General features: G+C 48.4%; 1 protein-coding gene across 3 annotated transcripts; it reads left to right on the top strand.

Annotated features, from left to right (window-relative positions):
- The first annotated feature begins 366 nt into the window (after positions 1 to 366).
- On the top strand, positions 367 to 21,744 carry TMEM150C (transmembrane protein 150C). Of its 3 annotated transcripts, none has more exons than XM_026847595.1 (9): positions 367 to 1,002; positions 4,950 to 5,084; positions 11,589 to 11,673; positions 12,721 to 12,774; positions 12,894 to 12,926; positions 13,029 to 13,096; positions 16,093 to 16,220; positions 18,608 to 18,785; positions 20,978 to 21,744. In XM_026847595.1, the coding sequence occupies exons 2-9, from the start codon at positions 5,078 to 5,080 to the stop codon at positions 21,184 to 21,186; spliced, it is 762 nt and encodes a 253-aa protein (XP_026703396.1). In that variant the 5' UTR covers positions 367 to 1,002; positions 4,950 to 5,077; the 3' UTR covers positions 21,187 to 21,744. The 3 variants fall into 3 exon arrangements, with proteins under 3 accessions (XP_026703396.1, XP_026703398.1, XP_026703397.1); XM_026847597.1 differs by having other exon boundaries at positions 368 to 1,002; positions 11,592 to 11,673; XM_026847596.1 differs by lacking the exon at positions 367 to 1,002 and having other exon boundaries at positions 4,949 to 5,084.
- Positions 21,745 to 21,768: the final 24 nt, after the last annotated feature.

The raw sequence follows: 21,768 nt of genomic DNA, 5'->3' as shown, positions 1-21,768 counted from the left end.
GGGAAGGAAGGGCAAGATCCTGCTCTGAGCCACAGAAAGAGCCCACCTGGGTGCTGATGTCCCAGGGTGTGACGGGGTCACTCGGGATCTCAGTCTTGGCTTTTCCTTACAGCAGCATGCTTGTCCAGACCTTTGATTCAGAGCGCTCAGGCTGCAAAGGTTGGAGAAATTCTGAGCTGATCTTCCCTTCTGCTTTTTTGTCTTCTCTTTTTAAACAAAGCTTCCCGGAAAAGTGACCTTAAGGACAATCTTTGGGTTGACCCAGCACTGAGGGATATGATGGAGTTGAGAACAGCCAGTGTTAGGTTAATGGTTGGACTGAATGATCTTCAAGGTCTTTTCTAACCAAGATGATTCTGCGATTCTGTGGTTCTGTGAATGTTCACGCAGTCCTTACGCCATAGCAATGTACACATGTATGCTTAATTATGAATAGCAACTCAATATGGAGGAGGGAGGCGTGTGAAAGGTATATCCCAGCACACTGACTGCCTGTTATGTTTTGCTCAAATGGATAAAACTGCCTAAAAGAAGGGGACTTGATTCTTGCTGACTTTCTGTCTTTGGGTAACAGGGTAAAGAATGGGGACTCATATTTGCTTGACAAACATCTGGGTCCCGTTTTCACTGTTGTACTGTTAAAAGTCAAATTATTTTCTTGTGCTGCTCTTCATGCCCAGCTGTCAGCATTTTCTGAGCCAGGGCGGTGGAAGTCAGTGCAGTTGTTTCATTTCCCTTTTTAAGATTCCTTGTGCTGCAGTGTTTGCTTTTCAGATGCAGAACAGGGATCTGCGCTTATATGAACACCAACATTTTCTATTGTTTTTTCTTGGAAGAAATGTCATGTCCACGATTTCCTCTACTCCCCCAGCCATTTCTGGGCAGCCTGGGATCACAAGGTTGTGGTTTGGCCCAACAGAGACCCTTTAAGGTCCCAATCCTGCAATCCAAGCTAAAACAATGAGCTCTGCAGGATAAGTGGGAGCGAAGAGGCAGAGAAAGGTATGTGGGAAATGAGAGAGATGATCTTAAGCAGTATATTGGGAGGAATAAACCATGAGGGGGGAAGGCTGGCAGCTGAGGAGGCTGCTGCTGTGGTAGAAGGCTTGGACCAGGACTCTGAATGCACAGTCCTCTGTGCCACCGATTTTCCGTGTAACCTCTCAGAGATCAGCTTAATGGCCCTGTTGTCTAAAATGGGAATAATAATATTTTTTTGCTGTCTTGAGAAGACTTGCAAAGGTCTCTAGGTGCCTGGCTCCTCTCACCTTGGGTCCCCACAGGTTGCAGAAGCAGTCACCTGAAAGTGGGATGAGAGGGGTGAAAGGGAAGCAAAGTACATTGGAAACAGGTGATGACAGAAGGGTGAAGAGTAGGAGGGCAGAAAGGAAAAGAAGTCTGATGAAGCTTCAAAAGCTATGAAAGCAGCTGTTAAAACAGCTATACCTTGCATGGTGTTTAACGCTAATTTTTAATACTGAGGTTGCCTCTGGATGGTTGTGCCTGCAAGGGAGAGGTGCCTGCTAGAGCAGCAGTCTCTCTGTCAGGCTGCTGTTTGCTCAGTTGAGAAGTGTTTGCCTTTGGCAGGCATGCAGACCTGGCTCTCTCAGGGAGGGCTGGTCCCGTGTGTGGGGCAGGAGGGAAGCCCTCTCTCCACCCTACCTGCTACACAGAAAAGCAGAGGCCTCCTCCCCAGCACCCAGAAGCTGGTGAGCTGTGCTCCCCTATGGAACAGGGGGCATGTTCTGCAAGTCTGGTGGGAGGGAAGGTTGGGGTGCTGCCTGGTGCTGTTAGCAGAATGTGAGAAACAGCGGGAAGGGAGGAAAAGCCCAGGGGACTTGCAATGGGGGACAGGTGCTCAGCATCCTCCTCTCAATTTTCTGAGCTGGGGCAGATCCAGGTAGTTGGGGAGTGAACTTCTGCCTTCCTGGTCTTATTTCCTGCTCCCCATGAGGAACTTCTTGGTGGCTACCTGAGCCAGAAGAGCCAGTGGCCTGTCAGCTTTGGCACCACAGGACTGCAGGATTGGATTTTGCTTGGTCAAGCCAATGGAGGTGGCCACAGCTTTGTCAGGGAGAGCTTCTCCAGCGTGGTCTTGGCCCAGCTGAATGCTTCTGTGATTTAATGTGGTCTCTTGCATGACAGAAAAGTCTGTCTTTGAAAATACTTCAAAAGGCAGCAAAAGTTTTAAGCCCTCCAGATGTGATGGCGAGACTGCTCACGGCAGGCTTGCAGGCTTGGCCCCTGTTTAACAGGAGAAGGCTGTTCCATGGTCCCGTCTGTTGTGTTGGTCTGCATGAAGTGAAATGCTGTATGATACCTTCCTCCTGTGGCTCTCCTGAGCACCCTGTAAACAGCAATATATGATTGCAGCAGCCTGGAGGACTGTTAAATTAACCAGTCAATTCCTGCAGAAGAAGGAATGCTGGCGAGGCAGTGATGAACACCACAGAAATGCCTATGTACGATTGCTTACCTTGTAATCGTCTCAGGGCAAATGATTTCCACAGGTCTAAACAAAGCTAAAAGTTTGACATGGTAGTTTGTACCCCTGACAATCTCCATACCAGAAAGGGCAACCTTAGAGTGATGACAAAAGCCAAGTTGTGAGTACTGAATGTCCATTCCTTATAGCCTGTCATCTGGCCCAAAATCTCATTGCTGCTTCTCTGGGGCTTTGGTGGTTAATAAGAGGGGAAAGGGACCTCAGTTTGACACGTAAGTAGTGGAGGAGGCTTAAGTCCTCAGGCTGAAGAGGTTGGTGAGGGAAAAATGTTCTGAGAAAGCTCAGTGTGTTATGCCACACTCTCTAAAAGCTTACAGGCCTTGCGTGTTTTCCCCATGGCTGACAAGTGCAGACTGCTCGGTATTTATGCTTCTGCTGGTGGTTCCCACTGGTGTAACCAAAGGAAATGCTGCTTTGGGGGCAGCACACATCTCTTCAAAACTGTAGAGCTGCAAAGTGCAGCGAAAAAAGGAGCTTGTACTTCCAAACAGTGAATTAAAGAAGGGTAGAATGGACAAGAGAGGTGAAAGGCAATGTGAATGGGTGGGGAAAGCCCTGCTTACACTGCATGGGAAGCTCTGTAGCTTGAGTGTATCTTTTGTGTTTGTTGGGGAAAAAAACGGGCAGGGTAGCAAAGGGAGGGAAACCTGGAACTGTTCTGGCCTTCCAGAGCAGGCACTCTCCCATCCATAACCGATAGGAGACAATATAACCAGGAATAACTGCTCTGCAAAGTCTGCTCCTTTGGGCTTAGTCTATCTTTCCTTACCTTCAAAGCTATCTGTAAGTCAACATGACATATCAGCCTCTTTCTTTGCCAGGTTTCACCTCCCTGTTGCCTGTTCTTTGCCACTCCCAACACTTACATTGTTTTCCTGATAATGGGACAAACCTTTTGGACAGGCTTCCTACCCCCTTCCATTGTAATGTTTTGCTTGGCTTTGCTGCTTACGCACATTGGAAATGCTTGAAGACATTCATGGTTTTGGAACTGAGGAGCAAATAAAACACCTCTGCAGACCTCTATCAATCTATTAATACATTGTCACTGTACCTTATGGGAGGCAAACCACCCGTTATGCTCGTTGCTGGTTCAGGCCGTGGTCATTAGTTTGGAGTGGTTAAGGTGGAGGATGATCACTGGACAGCCTGTCTGTGCACTGCCTCAGACCTTCTGGGGTTTGCCAGAACATCAGCCTGTGTTTGTGTATTGCTTGCAGAGCAAGGAGACGGTTTCCGAGACTCTTTCCTCACAGCATAGCTGAAGCAGGGAGAGCTTTGCTGTCTTTTATTTTATGAGGAGAAAAACAGCCCTCCTAATTCTCCAGCAACTCTTCATTTCGGGGGTTGGCTGGGACTTGGGGGTAAGTGTCATTTTCACGAGCATCCCAGACCAAAGGGTTGGCTAATTGTGCAAGGGGAAAATACGCCCTTGTGGCAATGGTGTGGGACTCTGGGGCTGGGTCTGTGATGAGACTCTGCTAGAGACTTCCCTTGCGTCTCAGGAGAGGTCTGGCTGAAGTGGCCTCAGTCTTGAGCGCCTCTGCTCTTGGAGAGATGGTAACCCGTCTGTTCTGGGGTGTGGCCAGGCCAATGCTCTCGCTCGGGGCTCATTGCCACCTGGCTCGAGCAGCTTCTGAGGTTGAGAGGAGCCGGGAGGGCTAAATCTTGCAGTGGGTGCTCCCAAGCAGAATGGGGTCCTCTGGGCAAACAAACACTTAACACCTGCAAAATGCTCACTGCAAGTGTTGCTCTTACCACCTGGGAGCAGCCAGGGCTTTCACTGCCCACTGACCCAGCTCTTTCTCTCTGAACTGGATGTGTACCTTCTGCCTGACCCCGCTCCTGCCTCTGCTTCCCTTGCCTACTGCCCTGCGTGGAATACGAGTGGGATCTCATGGAAGTCACTGCGGGCCAATGTAGGTGCACAGGTGCACAGCTGGTGCAGGGTCTGGAGCACAGGTCTGCTGGGGAGCAGCTGAGGGAACTGGGGGGGGGTTGTCTGGAGAAGAGGAGGCTGAGGGGAGACCTCATCGCCCTCTACAGCTCCCTGACAGGAGGGTGCAGAGAGGGGGGATGAGTCTCTCAAGCCAAGGACCCAGTGCCAGGCCCAGAGGGAATGGCCTCAAGCTGCCCAGGGCAGGGTCAGGCTGGCTCTGAGGAAGGATTTCTTTGCAGAAGGGGCTGTTGGGCGTTGGAATGGGCTGCCCAGGGCATGGGGGGAGTCCCCATCCCTGGAGGGGTTGAAGAGTCGGGTTGACCCAGCACTGAGGGATCTGGGGGAGTTGGGAACCGTCAGGGTGAGGTTCATGGTTGGACTGGAGGAGCTTCAAGGTCTTTTCCAACTGAGATAATTCTGGGATTCTGTTCTGTCAAAGCCCACAAAATACCTCTTTTGTCCTAATGTGTCAAATTACATTAGTTTTTCTTTTATACGATCCAGGAACCTGGTCTTGAAGCAGGACGTGCCTCGTTTGTACAACGCCAAATGTGAGAAAGGCAGACACAGTCCAGAAGAGTTGACAGTTGACGTCTCTCGCTGTAACACAGCAGCGCAACACCGGTTCCTAAATGGCCTGTAAGTACTCATGTACAATTGAGGGTGAAGGCTGTGCAGCAGCAGGAAGCAGCATACCAAGGGCACCCTTTGAAGGACAGTAGGGTGCAGAGGGGTGATGCTGGCCTTGGGACCCAGTGGTGCTGCAGGAGTATCTCTGGGTAGGACACGCTGTCTGTTGCATGATCTTACCAAGGCACTCAGAAAAGGCTGAATATATATATATATTTTTCCCCTATATATATATATTCATATCTATATGTGTTTTTGCAGAACTGATAACAAATTAACTTTATACAATCCCAGGAGACAGCTTCCTGGGGAAACTTGGAGGGATAGTGTGGGCAAGCAGATACTAATACTAATTTCTGTCCCCATTTTTTGGTGACTAGAAGGTTTCATTTCTTTGGTGCGCTTCATCCATTTCTGTTAGGTTTGTGCTGGCCAGAGCATTTCGTTAGCATGCTGAATGCATTTACAGGGTGAAAGGAGACAAGAAACATGTACAGATGTTTCTGTGGATGAAAGCATTGACTCTCTGTATTGTTGTAGGATTACTGAAGCATCTCCCACTTCCCCCACATGCAACCTGGAGATATCTTTACCTTTTCCTATTCCTCTCTTATATACATAAATGAAAATGGCATTTCTGCACACCCTTGAGATGGTAGGTGGGTATCTGGAGCAAGAAGAACATCATAGCCTGCTGAGGAAGGGGATGGCTTCTTTTCCTCTTACCCCACTATTTTGTTATGTATTTACAAATCTCTGGCATGCCTTATCTCTCTCATTGTGCACTCAGGCTGGGAACCTTGAGATAAGCCTGAAACACTCTGCTTTGTTATGGTGGCCTTTGTGACTTGCAGGTGGCAGGTTATGTAATGTGCTGGTTTGTATCTGCTCAGTTACAGTGATTAGGTATCAAGTGACTGTGGTTAGTTTTTCTTCTAAAAGTGACGGAGAGCTATAGTGGGTTTCCCTAAAAGACAAATTGTGCTTTGTTTCTCCTTTAGTGTTGCTGACTGGCAACTATTCTATATGGATTGCCATATGTTTTGAATGGTCTCCTCCTCCTCCCAGTGCTTCTGGCTCAGTACCTACTATCTGACATGACTCGATGGCCTGGTGCTATGAAACGCAGGAGCATTGCTCTGGCTTATTATGCAGCTTGTGTATGGGCCCTTGAAATGCATCTGCATGCTCCAGTCTTAAAAAAGATGTACAACTCTGTTAACATGCTACGATTTTCCTTCCTTGCATTCATGTTCTCTGGCAAAAGCAACTTCAGGAAGAGCCTGTAACTTTGTTTGGCAGATGAAATTAAGACGGCCACATTAAATAAACCTTGAGCAAGCAGCAGTATATATTACAGCAGTCTGCTTTAATTGAAGTGTGTACATTAGAGGAATGGGAGCTTAATTCGTTGAGAGGGTATAGTGGGGCAATGGTAATAAGAGCAGAGCAAACAGCTGACAGTCTGAGTAGATTAGACATAAAAATGGGTATAGAGATAAGGGAGTAAGCCTGCATTGGGAGAATTCTCGAGACACACCCTGTGGCAGCGCTACTGTGAAACCCTTTGCAGTTCTGCACCCTGAGCCGTGGTAGCTGGAGGCAGGAACACACCTTGACAGGGTTTTTGCGGTGCTGGTGTGAGACCGTGAGTCAAGAGGGACTGGAAAACCACAGCGTGTGCTTTTGGAAAGGTGGGCTGACTCCAGCTGGGGTCAGCTGCAAAGCTGAAAACATGTTACTGGCCTTGTGAATCCATTGCAGTGTGAGGGCTTTCTGTTGCTGAAGGCCTTCCTGTGCAAGCCTTAAAAACGGAAGGCAAACAGGTGTGTGCAGTTATCAACTGCCTTGTGAATGCAGCGTGTTTATTTGGGAAAACAAGGGCCAGCGGAGATGGCTGGTGTTGCCAGATGGAGTTGACTGCTCAGATTTGGCATCACTGGTCATGGCAGTTATACAGAACAGAGCTGTGGAGAGGAAGGTTGGCTTTATGTCATCCCTGTGGAGCAATTAGCTGTCAAATAAATCGTTTCTACATTTCCCACAGAGAATTTAGGTTATTGTTCCTATCACTCTTGGCATTTTATTTTGGATAAACTGCTGGGGAGGCTGTCCTTTGGGTTCCTCATTCTCTTGTTCTGGCTGCTGCTGAAGTCGTAGTGTGCACAGAACTTTCCCAGCTTGAAGGCACAAGCGCTGGGGCTATCCCTGCAGAGGACAGGCTAACCTAAAGGCAGCTGCTGAGAGTGGTATCTGCTGAACACTAGTGCAAAACTAGGCAGGCTTGCACATGTTTGGGGTTTCTCCTTTGGAAGGAAGTGAGGTACATGTAATTTTGTTCCTGGCACCCAAATAACACAGCAGGCAGTAAATGAGGAATGTGCAGGAGCTGAGTCCTGGTTTTAAACCATCCTCTGCACACATGGGGCTGTTGAAACATCTTCAAGCACGTGTGGGATGTGCCAATGAACAGCATTAAAAGGTGTTGCCAAATGGGGACATTGAAGAAAGGGACCCTTCTTTCCTGCTTTTGATATTTCGTGTGTCACAGGTGGCTCACTCTTCCTGTGTGGGCTGGCAGGGGCCACCAAGGCTGCTGGTCCAGCCATTGCCCTCCTGCTCTCATTCCAAAGGTGTACTAGAGAGTGCTTGCTCCTGCTGTCCCACACCCATGCCTCAGTGTGGAGCCTGTCAGAGGAAGATGCACAGTGGCAACATCCTTTCCTGGTCAATTCTTGCTGCCTGCCCTGAGAGGCAAGCTGACACAGAGCTTGGCACCCTGTGTGGCTGGCCAGTCTGATGTGGGATGCTTACAGAATCCCAGAATCATCTTGGTTGGAAAAGACCTTTGAAGCTCCTCCAGTCCAACCATTAACCTCACCCTGACCGTTCCCAACTCCACCAGATCCCTCAGCGCTGGGTCAACCCAACTCTTCAACCCCTCCAGGGATGGGGACTCCCCCCCTGCCCTGGGCAGCTCATCCCAACGCCCAACAGCCCCTTCTGCAAAGAAATACTTCCTAAGAGCCAGCCTGACCCTGCCCTGGTGCAGCTTGAGGCCATTCCCTCTGGGCCTGGCGCTGGTTCCTTGGCTCAAGAGACTCATCCCCCCTCTCTGCACCCTCCTGGCAGGGAGCTGTAGAGGGCGATGAGGTCTCCCTTCAGCCTCCTCTTCTCCAGACAAACCCCCTCCAGTTCCCTCAGCTGCTCCTCGCAGAACTTGTTCTCTAGACCCTTCACCAGCTTCACTGCCCTTCTCTTTACACACTCCAGCATCTCAATGTCTTTCCTGCAGTGAGGGGCCCCAAACTGAACCCAGTCATCGAGGTGCGGCCTCACCAGTGCCGAGTACAGGGGTGAGATCCCTTCCCTGTCCCTGCTGGCCACGCTATGGCTGACACAAGCCAGGATGCCATTGGCCTTCTTGGCCCCCTGGGCACACTGCTGGCTCCTGTTCAGCTGGCTGGCAACCAACTCCCCCAGGTCCCTCTCTGACTGGCAGCTTTGCTTTCCAAAATGTCCAGCCCTGGCTGCACTTTGCTCTGGTGAAGACCTGACCCCGTGCAGGTTGTTGTACTCTGTGGGAGCATTGTCCTTCCTCCTCACTGTGAACCCAGCCAGCTGCGATGAGAGGTGTATGGGAGGTATGTTCTCTAGGTGTTTCTTTTTAGCCAGCTGAAGTGAACAAGTTCCTCTGAACAATGGGCCTATCTTCCCATTGGGACACTGTACTCTGTGCTAGTTGTTCATTTAATATGCAGTGATTTTGGATGTCATTTTCTGTTAGTGGTGGATAGAAGGGGACTCTGTTTGGCACAGTAAATATTAAACACAGGGCTGTTTTCCAAGGGAGTGAATCTGTAGCCATGTCACGCTGACTTTGATGAGGCTGGGCACCGGTCCTGCCCCAGCTCTGTTGCAGAGCTCAGCACAGAGAAATGGTTATCGTGACAGCATTTTCATATTTCCCCATCTCATCTGGGCCGGGAGTCCCCACTCCTGTGTGCTGCCTCACTGCTCTGCCTGGGGGAGAAGCCCAGTGCCACCTCCCTCCCTGCATGACAGACGTTGCTGACACAGCTTGCGAAGGCTGCTCTTTCTTGGCTGGGAGACATGCTGGAAGGTGGAGAAGCTGTGGCAACCCCATTAATGAAGACAAGTGTTATGGCTAGTATTGCTTTTATTGTGTAAATGAATTCTTCATACCTTTCCAAAGGGGAAGTGTAAATAATAATATCTGCCAATCTGAAGGAATTGTGTTACCTTAGCTTAGTCCAGCCACCACCAGAGAAAAGAGGAGAGCCGAACACTGTGCAACTACCTTGCAGAGGCCAGGAGGTGACATTACCTGCCTGCTTCCCTTCAACCAGGACAGGAGCAGGTACCTCAGCTACATCAGTGGTTACTTGGGCACTGTGCTGCCAGGGCCTGGCAGGGATAGGCAGCTGCCACCTGGAAGCAGTCCCTGACATTGTCGGTATGGGTCTGCCAGCCCCGGAGCCATGGCCAGCACTGGCTAAGGGATGCTGCTGCTGTGTGTTGGCAAGCTGCAGAAGGAAAAGGCAAGGGCAGGGCTTCATAGAACAGTTGCAACCACTACAGCAGGGGCTGTGCGGCGAGCAGAGCCATCAAAGGCTTGGTGTCTCCTGTGCAGGAGGAATAGAGATGAGATGGGTGGGGAAATCTAGTCCACCCTCATTGATGATTTCTTATGAAATACACCATGCTAAAGATCTGTATATGTGCTGGAGCTGACTGACTTTTAAATTGACATACTTAATACTTAATGTTGCTTCATGCTCTCTGTCTGTAGTTCTCTCTGCTCCCAGGTCAGGAAAGAGACCTTATCTGATTGCTTTTCTGTCTTTTAAGGTTTGCAGTTCAGCCTCACTCAAGGCTGTCTGTGCAGACAGCACCAAATCAGAGCCTCGTGGTTTTGTGCAAGTGTGGCGTGGCTTGGCGTACCACAAGGGTGTTGTTTTGTACCCCTGCCAGGCGATGTGAAGAGAGGACAGGACAGCTGACCTGCAGAGGCACACGTGAGGCTGCCATGCCTTCTTGCAGGGTCTGGGGAGCCTCACTTCAATTCCTTCAGCCTCTGCCACAGGGTGGGAGTCAGTGGCTGGGGCCTCAAGCAGTGTCTGGACAGTGTTGCCTTTGCACCCCTCTTGTGGGAGGGGTGAGCTGGGGGCTGTCTGTGACACAGTGAGGGTGCTTACTCTGCTCTGTGGATCCTTACAGAGGAGGGAGAGCAGCCCGGAGAGACCATGGCTCCAGTGCTGCAGATGTAATAGGAAGGTCAGGGGAGCTGAGAGGAGGAGGACGACAGTGTGAGTGCTTTCTTCTCTGGAGCAAAGAGAAGAGTCATTGCTTTAAGGATACAGATGAGGCGGCTGAGCTGAAAATGCAAGCAAGCTCTAGTGAAAGGCTGTCCCATCCAAGCTGCCCTGTCCCATGACCCCAGGAAATGCCTGCCCTGCGGCAGGCTGGAGGAGGGAGGAGGAGGAGGAGGCAGAAGAGCAGGGGTGCAGGTGCCACTGCCCTGGTGAAAGTAAGGCAGGTGCTGGAGCTGTGATCCTCGTGTTGTTTGCGCTCTGTGCCTCAGCGGTGCTGGTGCCTGGAGCCACATTTCTGGAGGAGGACAGAGCATGAGGAAATATTTGATCTGTTGTCAACGGATTCATGGGGAGACATAGGACCTGTCTCCAGAGCACAGCAACACGGCAGCGTTTCTGAACTGCACGTGTTACAGGAACAGCCCCAACATCTCAGATGCTCATCCAGCATCATCTTGCCTGGAGGACAAATGCTTCCTTAGGAGGTGGTGCACACAGCAGCCTTACACTCCGTGCAGGATTTCACAGTGCCTACTCGTCAAGAGCTGATCCCGTTTGTAACGCCTCATCCTGACAGTGCTCTGGGTGTGGGCACTTGAGCTTGGCTGCGCTCTGGGTGCGGCCAAATGCTATTTTTAGCTGATTGCTGCGGCCAGGATGGGAGCCGGATGTGTGCTTTGTGGAGATGAGGAGACAGCCTGTGCATCCTTCTCCCTTCATGCTGCAGGCTTTGCTGAGGCAGCATGTGTGGAATTGGTAATGATCCTGGGAAGGAGGCTGCCTTGCTTTGTGCCTATGGGCAGGAGCAGGGAATTAGGGCTGCGGGTCTTGCGGTGTCACCTTGTGCAAAACGTATGAGAAAAGTACTTTGAAAACTGCTCAAATTCTGTAGGTATGTCTGAAGAGTCTTCCCCTGTACAATTCCAGGCTCTTTGTGCCTTGGTTTTTATCCACATTGCGGATGATGCTGCCTGTGTGCAACAGCTTAACCCCTTATGCCGGTGACGACAGTGTGAGAGGTTTACAGTGCCGGCTGCCCAGCCATTAGGAGCTTGATCCTGGGATGCTTCAGCACTTCTGTGTGGATGCTCTTCCTGCTTTCAAAAGAGGGGGGCTGAGGCAGGTGGGTACATCTGCTCTCTTTCTTTTTTGTTTTTACGTTGTTCTTTGTTTCTAGCAGGTATGGATGGGAAGAAATGCAGCGTGTGGATGTTTTTACCTCTTGTGTTTACCCTGTTTACATCAGCTGGATTATGGATAGTGTAAGTTATCTCTTGCTGGTTACTTGGGAGAGCAGGTTAGGCTGGGGAAGTTGGAAGTACTGCTGTGTTGTGGGCTGCATCTTAGTCCAGAGAGTCTTTTGGAGATGTTCTGTCCTTGAGTTACTGTGGGGCTGGGAAGGCACACAGTAGGGGCAGGGGCCAGTCTGTGCCACTTCATGACTTGGAGGATCACATTTTTATCCCTGAGTTTATGTGCTCCCCAGGCCAAGTTTCTGACCTTGCCTTCTTCCTGGCATGGGTTACTGGGAGCTGCCTGAAAAGAGACAGACAAAAATGCAAAAATTCCCTTTCATTACATTCTCTTCGAATGACTCAACAGAGCTCTTGGAGAAGCACTTAGGCCCTGTTTTGGGGTGCAAACTCAAAATCTGCAGCATCCAGCACCACACTGACAACCTGCCAGTGGTTTAATGCTGACACCTCACTTTCTCACTAACTTCTTACCAAAATGTACATGGGACATGCGTTTAGCTGAGCTGGGCTTTCTCCAAGCATGCAGGCAGATGACTGCAGCATGAATGTTTGAGCCATAAATATGCGATCAGCAGCTATGCTCAGCCTGAGAAGCAGTTCTATGGTTTTGACCATGGTCTGTGGATGTTGTTTCTCAGCAGCAGGGGCAGCTTAAGCCCTTTGTCTGACCCCTATTGCTTCTTCTCGTCCTATCCACTCTGTTTGTATTAAACAGTTTTTGCAAAGGTGGGACCATGGTAAACCAGATGAATCAAGTTATTCAGATTAAAAATTAAAACATTCCCCCCGTTGGTTATTTTTAAGGCAGCTCAGTTCACTGACCCTGTCTGTCTACCTGACCATGCCACACAAAGGAAGGCACATAGTTAGGCCAGGAAGTGAGCAAAACTGCCTGCTTGAGCAGAGAGAAATACAGGCTGCATCCAGCAGATCCTGCCAGTGAGCCTGAGGTACTTAATGCATCATTTGAGTGATACTTGGAATTGAAGCCAGGATGAGGTTTTACACTGTTTTCATGTATGTTTGTTTGTTGGTTTGTTTTTTTTTTGACAGGTACTTTATAGCAGTGGAAGATAACAAAATTCTCCCACTAAATGTACCATATAGGTAAGAGCTGGTTGCAGGCTTTACGTTCAATCACTTGTTTCTTTAAAATAATAAAACGGGGAAAGCTAAATGGGAAAGAAACTCTTGAATCTTTATTCCTATGCATTTATGTCTCTTAGGACACCTGGTTCCAAAAGACCACCATATATAAGGTAAGTGAGTGATTTTCTTCCAACTACTGTTCTGATTAATGGTTGTTATTTATGTGTCTTTGCCATCCCAGAGTTACAATGATACACTTTATATTTTCCAAGTATTGCAGGTGATGCACCTCCTGCAAGCTGCGTGTTTAGCCAAGTTATGAACATGGCGGCATTTCTAGGTAGGAAACGTGAGGGGCATGTTTCTTTCTCTCTCTTAATTTGTTTTAAGAACTCACTGAAGCGTAAGTAATATCCCATACATGTTGTTCTTGAATCTGATGGTGTGAAATCATTTAAACTGTGATTGCTGTTGATTAAGACATTATTATTTTGTCTTCATTTGTAGAAAGATGGAACAAAGCTGGATGTGTTTGAACTTTATTGGTTTCTGATTTATTCTCATGTTTTACATTGTCGCATCTTATCCTTGAATCTGTGGGACTGTTTTTCATTGTATGGTGGGATGTATGCTGTAAATGTGAGATAATTGCATGGGAATATTGGCAAATGCAGCAACTGATTATGCAAAATATCATCTGTGTTGAAGTCCCCCTACCCCATCCCTTCCTAAACTCCATTACTAAACCTGTGGAAGTTTACTCGCATTTTGTCCACCTGTGGGCTGAGTGGGTTCATGGTGTGCTGGATGAAGAACTGGATGAAGAAGGGCAGGGTTTAGAGGGTTGCAGGGAATGGGGCTACATCTGGCTTGTGAGCAGCCACCAGCAGTGTTCCTCGGGGTTCAGTTCTAGGGCCAGTTCTGTTCAATATGTTATCAACAGTCTGGATGCAGGAGCTGAATGCACCATTAGCAAGTTGGTTGATCATACCGAACTGGGAGGTGCTGTTGACTCTTTTGAGGGATGAGAGGCCTTGCAGCAGGATCTAGATTGATTTGGAGCATTGGGTAGTCATGAACTTTAACAAGTGCAAGTGCTGGATTCTGCACCTGGGATGGGGTAATGCTGGGCACAAGTATAAATTGGGGGAGGAGTGGCTGGAGAGCAGCCCCGCAGAAAGGGCTCTGGGGGTGCTGGTTGGCAGCAGCTCAGTAGCAGTTGGCAGTGTGCCCCGGTAGCCAGGAGGGCAAACCACCTCCGGGGGAGCATCCAACACGGCAGAACCAGCCGGGCAAAAATGGCGTTCAGTGCTGGTGCGGCCTCACCCTGGATACCGTGTGCAGTTCTGGGCCCCATAATTTAAGAAGGATGTGAAGGTCCTTGAATGTCCGGAGGAGGACAGCAAAGCCGGTGAATAGGGCTGGAAGGCGTGTCCTGTGGGGAGTGGCTGAGGACTTTTGGTTTGTGTAGTTCAGAGAAAAGGAGGCTGAGGGGTGATCTCACTGCTCTCTACAGCTTCCTGAGGAGGGGAGGTGGAGAGGGAGGCACTGAGCTCTTCTCCCTGGTATCCATGGATAGGACATGTGGGAATGGTTCAAAGGTGCTCCAGGGAGGTTTAGACAGGACACTAGGAAGTATTTCTTTACCAAGAGGGTGCTCAAACACTGGGACAGGCTTCCAAGAGAGGTGGTTGATGCCCCAAGCCTGTCAGTGTTCAAGAGGCATTTGGACAATGCCCCTAATAATATGCTTTAACTTTTGGTCAGCCCTGAAGTGGTCAGGCAGTTGGACTAAATGTTTGTTGTAGGTCCCTTCCAAATGAAATGATCCCATCCCATCCCATCCCTGCTTTCTGTATAAAGCCAAGCTTTCCTCTGCTGTATTGGTTGTTTCTGAGAACTGCTTTTAGCTCATACATCTGTCCACCTTAGTTGTGCCAAAAGTTTTGCTATAGTGGAAGAAAGCTACATCAACCTGCTAGAAACACAGGCATTACCGAATGCTGAAAATTATGTTGTTTTGCATGTAATGCTGGAAGGTGACCTTTTAATTCCCTTTTGTCATTCCCATCAGTGTTTTAGGAAAAGATCACATAATTCTAGGATCTTGTCCTGTAGAAATAGAAATGAAAAAGTTCCTGTGCGTGACCTCAAGTAGTCACAGGGTGGCTGTCCCAAACAATTACCTGGGGATGGAAACCAGAAATTCTCTTTTTTGGGGGAACAAATTTCTCTTTTCTTCAAGGATTTGGAGTGGATTGATTCACTGAAGCAAATTGTGAAAGAGTAAATTCAAACATATTTTGCAGTTTAGATAAAAGTAGGTATTTTTCACTTACAGTGCCCTTATTTTTCTAAATGATGCTTTTGGTATTATACCAGGGATTTTGTGGAAAATATAGATCTCATTTGCTATTGCAGTCCATACGACCTGCATGCTATCAGTTTGGGCATAAGCGTAAGGTGTTCAGCAGCAACCAGCAAATATCCCTGTTCCACTAAATTGCTTTTTAGTGGTCTGTTTTGAATCCCACCTTGAAGGCCAATTGATTGCCTGGCTTTCCGTGTTGTTCCATGCATCATTCCCTAGGGAGAGCAAGAATATACAATGTGAATATCTCCTGTGGTTATGTTGTATCATATGAGATATATATAGATATATATATCTCTATATCTATCTATCTATCTATCTATCTATCTATCTATCTATCTATCTCATGTATCATATAGCATAGCGCTTGGGATCATTGTAAGCTTGGAAGGAGTGCTCTTCCAGTCTTTGTGGAAAATAGTGCAATATTTTGGCTTATGTTTGTGGCACCAGCAACTTGTTCCAGAGGAAGAGAAGAGGCAGTGAGCAGTATGGTAAAAGCTGCAGAAATATTCTTGTGCTGTTCATACATTTTCTAACACAGGTTGGGTTTGACATACCTCCTCCAAGAGAGCTCAGTGCTCCTGAGTGGAGTGAAACTTGCTGCAAGCCCAGCTGCCACAATGTGAATGCATGGTGTGTATGTGATAGGCTGTGTGCTGGGTGCTTCATGGGCAAACAGCAAAGTGCTCTTCTTTCCCACTGGAAATCTGCAAGCCAGCTCCTAGACAAGGCATCATGAGAAGAGGGAGTGTGGGAGCTCAGTGTAACTGGATTACAAGAAAAATGCTTCCTGTGCTTAGTCTAGTTGATGACTGAGCGGGAGGGGGCTATGCAGAAGTTCTAAGCTAGCCAGCCTGCAGTGAGCTCTCCCCTCTGGGTGGAAAGGGGGCTAGGGCCAGGCCAGGTGGTTGCTGCAGCATGTTCTACCTAATGATGCACCTTGCATTCTGTTTCCTTCTCAGCACTTGTTGTGGCTGTCCTGCGCTTCATTCAGCTGAAGCCCAAGGTGCTAAACCCTTGGCTGAATGTCAGCGGCCTGGTGGCGTTATGCTTGGCCTCTTTTGGGATGACCCTACTTGGCAACTTTCAGGTACTGGACTCCAGGCTTGGACCACTGTGTCTCTGCTGTCAGGTTCCTGCTTTTCTAGCAGATCTGCTTAGGTCTTTGAACGACCTGTGATGTGAGCTCAGGAGATAATGCATCTGGCTGTGCCCCTGCTCTGCCACCTCTATCTGCTGCTGACGTGGTTCTGGTGACAGGTTGAGGTGAAGGGCCTCAATAATTTTTCACATATTCCTAGCAGGATTTGCACCTGCATGCTTAAACTTGACCTGCCAAGAGACAGAGCCAAGAACCTATTGATTCTCTTGAGCCCCGGGCATTGGCACAGATGGTCCTGGGTAAAAGGACTGAGCTGGAAGTTTATGTACATGTCTGTGAGAACAGATTTAGCAGACAGTTCAGTGTCCTTCATTTAAAACACACATTGTTCAGATCTACCTCCTGCTTGTCCTCAGACTAGGCACAAAAGGGACGCAGCAGAGGAGTGCTACGACTTCTCCTGATATGACGGGTGCCTGGATGAGGTGCCTCCGATTCTCCTTCTGTTCTGCAACATTATACAAACAAACAACAAACTTTTGTCATTGTCACAACATTCCTCTGCAGGGTTGAGTGTCCACTCTGATCATGAGTGTGTCTGTTAGGTCTGCAGTGAAAATTAAGGCATCAGAGTCAGTGGTACTTGGGTTTTCCCATCCCTTTGCAGTTTCTGATGCTCTGTCTCTCACTGGGGTGCAAGTAATGACCCCCTATAATGTCAGGAACTGAGAAGGGTCACTGTAGGCTGGCTTCTTTCTTGGCTTTGTAGGCAAGGAGCTGCTTTTCCAGTATAGAAAAGGTACTTACTTTGTAAAGGGTGAGTGCCTGTTTGGGTTGTGGAGCAATTGCAGGAACATTATGTCCTTTACAGTTGGGGTTTCTGTTTTTGTTTTTTGTTTGTTTGTTTTGATATTTATTTTTTTTTTTTTTTATAATTAGGTATGAGATAATTTGACTGGTTTTGACCTGGTTTTCCTAACTCCACCACATAAGCAAAAATAATTTTTTTTGAGTCTTGTTTTTCATGAGAGCTTTCCAGCTAGGAACTATGAGGCTTTTGTAACAGCCTTGTCTAGGTGTGAGGAGAGTATTTCTAGTACAGGGCAGGCACTAGGAAGTAGTTTCAACCTCTCCTTCCTTTGCTCCTCAGAGCAAAAGCTTGTTATTTAAAGTGGATACTTTGAATCATGCCTGGTTATAAATTCTGAGCCAATTATCCACTCCTTGTTAGTTACTTGTATCCTTGCTTAGATATTTTGCCAAACCATGAAAGCATGGGGTAATGAGACCATGCTTTTCCCTGCTGCCTGCTAAACTGATGTGGCATTAAATCCTATTTCTGGAAAATTACAGATTAGCTGTATTAGAGGGACATTATGGCTGTGAGTCCCTTGCAGTGCAAGCTACCTTGAGAAAGGCAGCTCAATCCCATTTTTGCCTGTACTATGATTTGGACCTACCCTTGAAAAAAAAACTCAAGGTAGGGAGTGGAGAGGGGAGAGATCAGTGGAGACACAGTAACTAGACTGTTACCTTGTAGATAGAATCTTGTTTGATGGGAATTTCTTGTATCACTGAACAGGAATCACGGCTGCAGGGAGGAGTTACAGACTGCTGGTTTCTTTTCTAGAAAAGCCTCAGAGGCAGAGGAAAAGGGAAATTGTTTGACTTGTCCACGCTGGACTTTCTGGATGGATTTACAGCCTCAAGGTCTCTTTGCAGATTCTTGCTCATTGAACCTGGCTGCCCTTTTGCCTTGCAGTATTGCACAGTCCCTGAGCCCCATGAGACAGGGGAGCCCAGGGAGCAGAGAAGCACTTGCACTCCAGAGAGGGGTTTGTATTGCCTCAGACCTCGAGGATGGGCAGAAGAGGGAACAGGCAGTCAAGCTTTTTGGTGGGAGAAACTTGCCAAACCAGGAGCGTGTGTCTGTGTTTTGGCTAGTGCTAGCTCAGCGGAGGTGTCAGGGCTCTGGCAGCACTGCTCCATGAAGCTGGCACTGAAGCTTGCTTCCATTGCAGGGAGCTGTACAACACCCCAGCGGGTTGTCCTTGCCTGTCCTGGCCATCATATTGAGCCAGGGAAGGATTTATTTCTGAGCTCTGCGTTGGTGTGTCTTGTGAGGGAGGACAGTCCCCAAGCCACCTGCATTTTGCACTGTGCTTGGGCTTTGGGCACAAGATCTGCTTGTCTGTGACTGCTGTCACTTGTCTTGGTTATGTTACGTCTTACACCTCTGCCAGAAGAAATGATACAGCATTTCTGTCTCATACCCCAATGATTCCCACTCTCTTCTATCCCACCCCAGTAGCAATCCAAGATATTGCAGATAATTCCTGTTACATACAAACAATCACTGTTTTGTTTGTTCCTAGCTTTCCAATGATGAAGAGATCCACAATGTGGGCACATCACTGACCTTTGGGTTTGGGACCTTGGCATGCTGGATCCAGTCTGCCCTCACTCTCAAGATCAACCTGAAGAACGAGGGAAGGAAAGTTGGCATTCCACGAGTCACCCTGTCAGCCAGCATCACCCTCTGCGTGGTGCTCTGTATCCTTTTGTCCTGCTCCCTGGAAAGCCAGGTATCATCTATGTCTGACACTGCCTGCAGCAGGGAATGTTGGCTCTTTTCACATCTGTCCTAGGATCTCAAAGCATTTAGGAATGCAACTCAGCTTGTCTTCATGGCATGATCATATGATTGGCTCATTTTATGTTCTGCCAGGATGCACTGCTTCACAGATGGGCTCACATACTTCAGAAATGTTTCTAAAACTTCTCAGTGATATTCATAGTGGTTGCAATATTGAATAGTATCTGTGTGGTTTAATGACACCTCTGGTTACCTACACAGTAGCATTTAAGATTATGCAAAATATTGAGATAAAAAAATCTCAGGAGAACAAAAAAAAAAAAAAAACAAAGGAAGAAATCAGGTTTCTAAAGTTGAGGAGATTTCAATGTGTTTGTTGAAATGCTCCAGGGTGCTACATCCAGCTCTGCCTTTTAAGACAGTTTTTACAGTCAAGAGCTGAGGGGTCATGTGAACTTCGAGTAAGACTAGGTACTTTACAAATGGGATTTGGGCTGTGGTCACTCAGACTGGATGTCCATGGGGCTTTCTCCACCTTGTGCCTGTCAGCCCCACCCCAGCCTTTCTGTTCACACCAGCGCTCATGTTAGGGTGGCTCCATTCACTGCATGGTTGCATGAACATTAGTGCTGGGATAAGCAAGAAAGCAGGAATAATTGGTGAGGAGTAAACTAATTCCCCTCTTCGGGAAACAGCCTGTTCTTAAAACAATTCTTTAGTCACTTGGCTGGTTTTGAACATTTCAGCCAGTGTCCAGTGAAATAACAGATCTGAGATGTATTGTCAGTCCCCTCTTAAGCTTCCCTGGAAAAATTTGTAGCTGAGCACCACGCTTTGGTGTACACAATCCAGGAGTTTGCCCAGTTCTTGTGCTCCCCTCCTTGCTTTGCCCCTAGCCCGTAGCTCCTGCAGGGTGTGTCTGGGGCAGGGCTGCATGTGAGGAGCTGGGCACACTGGGCTCCTGCTGTGCTGCCACCTTTGGAGGTTTCTGCCAGTCTGGAAGGAGGAGCAGCCGGGTAAGCCAGGGTGTAGCTGCTCTTGTACCGACACGCTGGGTGCTCCCAGCCCAGCCTGCCCCAGCCGGCTGCTCGGCGCTGAAGGCCTTGGGCCCTCTGTGAAGGGGAGCAGGCTGAGGCAGAAGTCCCATTCCCTTCCACCGCCCCCCTCCCCAGCTTTGCAAAGGTTTGGGGCTGGCACCCCATCCCATGCAGCTTATGCATAACCCTTGCACTACAGGGAAAGTAGAAGATCCTTAAAGCCAGACATAGAATGCTGTCTGCTGAGTGAAGCTGTGGTTGCTTTCACTAAACCCAAAATTAAATGTCTCTGATTACCTGCTTTGTGTAGTTAAAGCATGGGAGAGGCTGCTTGTTTGTTGTGTTTTACCTGTGATCCTGCATTCATGGAGTGCAGAAGACATCCTCAAAGACAGGAGAGCCAGTAGGTTTAGAGGTGTGCACTGGGCTAGGGCAGGTCCCCAGCTTAGGAAGGTGCTCTCTGCTTTAGGGGAGTGGAGAACAGCTTTTATGGAGTACCCCAGCACAACCTGAGGCACAGCAGTGAGACCTCGATGCCAGGCAATATGCAGTCCAAGCACATGGGTACATGAGGCTGGAGGACAGTTTCCTGGCTCTGACAACATTCTTTTTCCTTTCAGTATAACATGCCATACTGCGTAGTCTGATGTTTCCAGATTTCACAGAAAGCCATGATTTTGCAGGTGATCTAAAAAGAATGAAAGATTGCACAGTGTAGGTTGAAAGGTGTTCCCGTTGCCTGTGGTGCAGAGATCTGATCCAGTTCCTGCTGGGAGGCTCCTTGGCAGGTGGGGGCCCACAGCCAGATCCCGAGCTTGCAGGCTCTGTCACAGGCTTGTCAGATGTTCAAGCAAGTTGCGGACTTCTCTGCACCTAAATCTTTCCCTCTGTATGTGTTTATCACCTGAACTGGGGTCAGGAAGCCCTGGTCTGTACAGGATACCTGACATCTCTGGCACTGGCATCATGTTCATGCTATCCTGATGATGGCTGGCTGGGTTGACTGTCATCCGGGTGACTTTGATAAGATTTTATTGTCTTCCCTGTTGGCTTTCTCTCATCCTGGTTGGTGTCTCTGCTCCAACTAGTTCTCCTTGACTTTCCTCTTCTAGATTTCATCCTCATGGCACAGGGCATTCACATGCATGCTTCCAGAATCCAGTGGGGCCTGGTCATGTGCTTCCTGTGCTACTTTGGCACCTTTGCAGTGGAGTTCAGGCACTACAGATTTGAGATCGTTTGTTCTGAGTACCAAGAAAACTTTCTGAGCTTTTCCGAAAGCTTATCGGAAGCTTCAGAGTACCAGACAGATCAGGTGTAGCTTGTCCTCTGGCAGGGGCAGGGGGGAGGGACAGGGAGGAAGGGGGCAGGTGTGGTCTCATGGGTTAAACATGACCTCATTTACACTTTTTTGATGAGTTTGTTTTCATGTGCAATCATCACCGTATTGCCAAAGGGCTCTGAAGGTGGCTGTCTCATTAAGAGCCAAACAAAAATAGCTGTCTGCTGGAAGAGGAGTGGATTGTTCTCAGCAGCAGCATGAGAGCACAAGCTGTTTAACTTGTGCTACCAGTGACCTCTTTCTGAGTGGCTCTGTCACACTCCCATTGTTCAAAACATTCAACAGCCAGTCCTCACCATGCCCCTTCGACACAGGCACTCCTCAGCCTGTTCTGCAGAGGAGGAGATGAAGAAATCAGAACTCTTCAGGCACCAAGAGTCTTCAGGAGGTTCCCGTGTCACCAGACTGCATCTTTTGTGTGCTACTTGTGTTGTTTCCTTTGCTGCCAACTGGTGGAACTTGATAGGGTGAGAAAGAGCATCTCTTTCTTCTGGACTTGGAATCGAGCCATGGAAGGCTCTAACTGACTGGGTTTTAGAGGAAATGCTGTGATCAGGAAGC

Source organism: Athene cunicularia (genome assembly GCF_003259725.1).
Source record: "Athene cunicularia isolate RWA chromosome 4 unlocalized genomic scaffold, athCun1 chr4_part2, whole genome shotgun sequence".
Lineage (NCBI taxonomy): Eukaryota > Metazoa > Chordata > Aves > Strigiformes > Strigidae > Athene > Athene cunicularia.
This window is presented reverse-complemented; position numbering and strand designations above follow the sequence as displayed.